Consider the following 6,604-nt stretch of genomic DNA (forward strand, 5'->3'; position numbering starts at 1 on the left):
GTAAACAGATAGTCAAGCAATGCTGTCTTGAGCAGATAATTAACTCACCCTACCTCGTGTGTTTGTTGTAATCTGAGTTTCTCTGTTTGTTGTTATGGAAGACAGTCCGGCAACACATGCATGTTAGGACGTATTCACACTGGCGCTATTTGGTCCGCTTAAAACAAACCCTGGTCCACTTCCACAGATAGTTCAGTTCGTTTGGTGTGGTGTGAATGCTCATTTGAACTCTGGTGTGGACCAAACGAGCGAACCTTGGTCCGCTTGAAAACTGGGGGTCTCGGTTCACTTGCAAGTGCGGTTCGCTTACAGTGGGAATGCAAACGGACTATCCAGCCAACCAAAGAGAGGAAGTGAACCAAAGAGAGGAAGTGACGTAGAGCGCAATACATTCTGGGTAAAAAAAACCATAGCCAACAAGGCGAACCAGGAGAAGCAAAAAAAACCATAGCCAACAAGGCGAACCAGGAGAAGCCGTTTTTAAATAGTTCAGCGAGAGGATGGCAGTAGCAGATTTAAGCAGTCGGCAGCTCAGTGTCGCATCAAGGTAAAAAAAACTGAGACAGCAATATATTAAGGTCCGTGACAGAAGGGGCTGGATTTCCATTTTCGGTCCTGGCCAATCAATGAGCCAGGTTTTCTTCTTCCTCATGCTTTTTTTCTTCCTGGTCAGTGGTCGTTTTGGACAATACCGCCCTCAAACGAGCAGCTGTTGTAACAGCGCGACATTGTCCAGGCGGTTTGGTCCGCTTTAAAAAGTGCAGTGTGAAAGTGAACCGAACCAAATGGAAAGGTGTGAAATTTTTCGACATTCCCCGCCCAATCGAACCAAGTCCCCCGGACTACCCTGGTGTGAATGCGCCCCTAGTGCTTGTGTGTGTGTCCCACTGGGTGGCTGACTGCTGGCATTTTGCACAGCGCTCATATACCGCTGATACAGCATCCCGACCAACATCGGCATCGCAAAAGCATGGTACCCGCCCTCTGGTTTCCCCCCAGGTTAACACTGTTAGCTCTGTCCACATTGTGCTGTTTGACTGTTAGATGTTATCTGCCAGCTGCCGATGATCTTAACAAATAATCTGTTTTCATCACTTGGTGCTTTGACACACCTCAGTCTACTGAAATGTATTTAAGCTGGTTATCTTGTGGAAACTTGTATCACAACAATACGAAAATATCTTCTTAAGCTTTCCTTTAAATGGCTGCTTGGTTAATTCATGAAATGACCTATAATCTGGAACAGGCCTCTGTGTCTTCACGTCCACAGGCTGATTCAGAGTTTGAGCTCTTCACAGGCGTGTTATGATGCCCTGAGGAGAGATTTATCTGAACAGTAACTCTCTACTTAATTAGACATGACTTCTCTCTGTGCGTGTGCGTGTGTGTGTGTGTGTGGGGCAGATGGAAGGAGTGCCCCCGTTGGTTTTGTGCCATGTTGGTGAAATACCAGGATGTGATGCCACAAGCTCTGAATCACACACACACTCCACCATAACCATCCCTCTTTCTTCCCTGTTATCTGACAGCAGAAGTGACTCATGTGCTACTGCTCGCTGGCTTCACCACAGGATGTCGGCAAGTTCCATCACGTTACATCCAAGAACAGAACGAGAACTGCCTCATGTTCCTCAAACTCTTCATCTTGTGGAGCTCTAACCTCTCAGGTAACTCAGGTACCTTTCCATCTGCTTGGATGTTCTGTTTAACAGACAACTTTAACCTTCATCCTGATTCAGTCACATAAATTGGCAAACTCTGAGTCATCTGAAGATCCTCTCTTACACAATATTCCTGTCTTTCTGACGGCTGAATCACCATCTGTGGTTTGATAAGTTGCATTTCCAAATAATAGGACATTTGGCCTCACGCAAGAACCACTTGAACAAACAGAGCTGTTGTTAAACTGACTGATTTAAGAGAATTTGTGGCATTTAACATTTTTTTCTTAGGTATGAATGAAATTTAGGAGAGGCCCAGACCTGTCATCGACAGCAGTCTTTCTTTCTCCTCATACTGCCTTGATCTAAATGAATTTTGAGTTTAAATAGGGGGCCAAAATGAACTAAAATTAGGCATAACTAAGACAAACTTAATGCAAAATTACTGTTCTGTCATCACCGTGACTTGTCAGGTTAATGAGTTTCTTTTTTTGGCATATCAGTAACTTCTACAGTTTAGTAATAGCTGAAATATGTTGTCACTTTGACAGTTGCCTCAGGGTCTTTCTGCAGGTCACTCTCTAGTATCATCCTCTGCTGCACCCAACAGTTAACAGTTTTAAACCCCACAGTAGGTTGAACAGTCTCTCATCTTTTTCTCAGTTGATGTCTTTTTGCATCCAACGCTACATCACACGATTCCCTCTTTATGACTGTAACAGTACAGCACACTGCTCCAATGACACATCACCAGCAGCTGTGCTATTAATATTTAATAGTTTTGGGTTCTCTAATACGACACTGTTAAACTTGTCATCTTTTTGAATACTAATTTCCAGCTCTGCAGTGTCAAACCCCCCTTTTACACTTCCTGTTCAAGGCAGAAATGTCGTGCTGTCATTCCACCTTGGCGTTCTGTATAAAAGGTACGATCACAGAATTAGGGGACAGACTTGTTTCGCCTCTAGGCCAGCAGTGGTGGGAATAACAGCGCCAAATTGATTGTGTAAAAGGGATAGCTGGCAGGACAGGACATGTGCTATGTTATGTATTCAACCCATCGCAGGGAGATTTAAAAGGCAGCTAATAGCAGTCATATTTGTCATGTCATTCCATTGTTATTGTTTAGAAAGTACTGCCCGACACATATGTTACATGTCACACTGGAGGCTGACACCACTGTGTTACACATCACACCCCTCACGCTTCTTTTGCCTCCGTAACGCCAGCATGCTGTTTAAAAATCACAAACTGGGGCGGCGCGTAGTGAAGGGTCTTTGTTGCAGCCATATTGCAGGATCTCTGTGTGAAAAGGGCGACAGTCTTCTTTTTGAACTTCCCAACAAAAACGGAGGGGAGCAGGAAGGCGATATATGGCGATCCTAGTGACCAAGTGTCATGAACACAAAACATTCATCAGGCAACTTTACGATGGGTTTTTCCAGTTAAGAGAGTTTGGTGAATCTGAATTGTAAAACTGGTGCAAGAGAGCCTCACAGAAAAAGAAGTGGAGGATGAGAATACGATTTCTGAAGAGAAATTCTTGCAGGAGGCCGGATGTAGTAAATAATAAAAGCACATGATTCCACCTAAATCAGATCCAAAGTGGTTTATACGTCGAATGTTACACCATGTGGAAAAAGAGGACTACCACAGAAGCAGTTACACATGCGATGCAGGAGTATTGATGCGTCCATATTTTTTTCATCTTGACAGAAACACAGTGTGTTCAGTATTCCAGACAGCAAGTCAACACTCAGCCACGATCTGTCCAATCTGAAGATTACCTTCATTACTCATTAATCTGCATTATTTACTCCACTAATCTACAAGTTGCTAGGTTTGTAAAACATCAGAAGATATTACCATCATTACTGCAGAAATCCCTAAGTGATGTCTTAAAGGAAGACTTTACCCACAAAATGACCGTGTGTACATCAGTAAATGTATGCTGTGTTACCTTGAATTCATGAAGACAACCTTGCTATATAAAACTGAAAATGAAACTTCATCTATACTCCAGCCAGACTCCAATACTAAGGTTTTTTTCCAGCAAAAACACGTGTTTGGGAAGCTCTGAGCACACAACTAGATAAATGAGACTTGGATTATACTGCATGAGTTGTGTGAGAGTGTGTAAGTGGATAATTTGGCTGTTGTTAAACGTGGTCCCCGATCAATCAATAAGTCAATACGTTTGCTGTTTTCTGTGGAGGCCTGTGAGAAAAACAATTTCATCATGAATTCAAGGTAACAAGGCAAATTGTCATTTTGTGGGTGAAATATTCCTTTAAAATTGCTGTGTTGGACTTAAAGTGAATTAAATAAAGATATCCAAAGTACTGTAATGTCAGACTGAGGAAGCGGCATGTCTTTAAATTAGAGAAGCTGGAAAAATGGACTAAAACACCTCTCAAAATAAATGCTGATTCATTTTCCGAAATGACGAATCGATTAACTACCAAACTGTTGTAGCTTTAAAATCAGATAAGGGTCCCTGAAATGTGTTTGTGAAGAATTATTAACAAACTATTTGGACTGTGAAGGACATTATAGCTGAAAAATACATTTGACAGTAAATACATCAGTAAACGGTATAAAAAACTGAACCAACTGAACTGTAACAAACTTTAAATAAAGTACTGCATTGGTAGATGTTTTCTCAGGCTGAGGTTTTGACAATCAGCAAATCACCAGTGATTAATGTGCCTTTATTTGTTTATTTATCCTTTGTTTACCACTATTTGTTTGACATCACTCAACTGCACTGTGGTTTCTTGTTAGCTTTTGTCAGATACATGCACAGTCAGATGGCAAATATATTTGTGAAAAGCTACAAACAGACAGTAAGATTGGTCACGCCGTCTCATCCATCAGGCTCCACACACACCAGAACCTTTCCTGCCTATGTTGGACAAAAAAGATGCATTCGGGGCCGACTGGAAAAGTCGAATCTGCTAACGATGAACATCTGAGAGCAGTGAAACACAGACAGACAGACATACATACAGACAGACAGGCAGCAAAGGGCAGCCTGCTTAACAAACATCAAAGAGCACACAGCTGGTAAAATCCACCCCCATCCAGCTCTGTTACCCTCTCAGATGGCCCACTTCCAGTTTTAACCTCTGCTCATTCATTACCCAATCAACATCACCAGCACTCACATCCACTCAGTCTAAATCCAGACAATAATAACCTATGTTTTATAAGTATCTCAAGCATTCATTTATGGGAATCTTTATTTTAAATTCCACCTAGTCTTAGCATTATAATTGCATTTTACTCTAAGCTTTCCAGCACTTGATGATTCAACCAGTCTGAAGTATGGGGTTATGACAGCCATTATAGAAGGAAGAAATGTAAATATGACTATTATATAAGGAAGTGCAAATATTAAGTGAAGCAATGCAGGAAAATCTCCATTAAGAATGTATGAAGCAGTCATACACCCACTCTCTCATCAAGTCTGCTTTATTTTGGATTTAAAACTGTGGTGCTGCCTACATAAGACTCAGAATAAAGTAAATGACTTTTATAGAAGAAATAAACAAAAAATAATAATTACATTGTGAAAAGAAAGGTGTGATTGCGGGATGCCAAAAGTAGTGGCAAAGAAAAATTGGAAAGATTGAGAGAAAGATGTAAAATATTGTCCAAATTAATAAAAAAAACCTGCACTGCAGACACACTAAATTTTAAATATAACATGCAAAGGTGAAAGAGAAAATGAAAACCAAGGAGCTGGGATGATTTGAAAGGAATAAAAATCTTATTAAATCAGATTTTCTTTTACCTTCATGTCGTTCATGATGAGTTGGAAGAGCCCTCCCAAGGCGCTGCATTCCTTCTCTATACCCGCATCCATTTTTCCACAGGCTCGGAAAAATCCTCCTCAACTTCCCAAACTTTTTTTTACCTCCCCCCCCAAAAAACTTGCAGCCAACTTTAGAAATACTCCAACTCAAGACTCAATGGAGGCTTTTTTCGATTTAATACAGGGGAGAGTTACAACACCCCGAGGGCAAAGTCCACCTTTAAAAAAACAGCCAAAAACAGCAGTGGAAAAAAAGAAGGAAAAAAACACAGAGGAGTAAAATCCAGGTCGAGAGGAGAGAGAGAGAGAGACTATCGCTAGGCTTCAGTCAGCCGATGCTTCCAGCCGGCCAACTTGATAAACGTCCCAAAAAACACCACATCATGCCTGAATCATTCAGCAGACTGTCTGGAAAATGTCTCACAGTTGTTTTAAGTTCACCCCGGCTGGTTGGAGTCCCGGGTGAAGGGAGAACACAGCTAACCGCAGCTAGCTAACTCGGCTAGCTAGGTTAGCGTTAACTCCGCTAGCAACCTGTGACTGTGTGTGCGTGCGTTTCCAAAACACGCAGTCCGTGATCAATCAGTTCGCCGAAAATAAATCAATACGGATCTTATCTGGTGTCCAGCGTGGATTCAGACTCCCACAGCCGCTGTTTCCTGAATGTATCCGAGAGATTTCACGTTGTTTTCCAGCGAGTTTTTAGACGATAGGCAGCCGTTCTCCTCCGGTTACTCCAATGGGAGTCCGACCCTAAAGTGAATGAGTGTGTCCACGAGCACCGCGGCAAGTTAGCCACAGTGATGCTAGCACACATCCGGCCAAGACTTTCACAATAAAAGCCTCTACATGTGTATATATTGAATTTGTATTAAGTGAGGGTGCCTCCATGTCGTTAATGTCTCCTTGCAAATAACAAAAAACAACCAAAGGCTGCTTTGTGGTTGGATGCAATACCAACATGATAAAGAATCCATAATTAAGTTTTTACAAACTTGAAAAACTGAGCTCTTAAGCAGAGGGGCCCAACTACAGCTACTATGATGGGCCCTTCTTACTGTCGCATGACCAAACAGAAACTTCACACTGGATAACATCAACATAGATATTACCCAGACTCATCATT

General features: G+C 41.8%; 1 protein-coding gene across 2 annotated transcripts in view; it reads right to left on the minus strand.

Annotated features, from left to right (window-relative positions):
- mtss1 (MTSS I-BAR domain containing 1) overlaps positions 1-6,235 on the minus strand; it is a 75,718-nt gene extending 69,483 nt beyond the window's left edge. For both annotated transcript variants that reach the window (XM_050037671.1, XM_050037670.1), the window contains exon 1: positions 5,458-6,235. In XM_050037671.1, coding sequence (XP_049893628.1) covers positions 5,458-5,529 — 72 coding nt within the window. In that variant the 5' untranslated portion in view covers positions 5,530-6,235. The remainder of the gene's footprint in view (positions 1-5,457) is intronic.
- Between the last annotated feature and the right edge of the window lie 369 nt (positions 6,236-6,604).

The sequence above is a fragment of the Epinephelus moara genome, chromosome 24 (genome assembly GCF_006386435.1).
Source record: "Epinephelus moara isolate mb chromosome 24, YSFRI_EMoa_1.0, whole genome shotgun sequence".
NCBI classification, from domain to species: Eukaryota; Metazoa; Chordata; class Actinopteri; order Perciformes; family Serranidae; genus Epinephelus; species Epinephelus moara.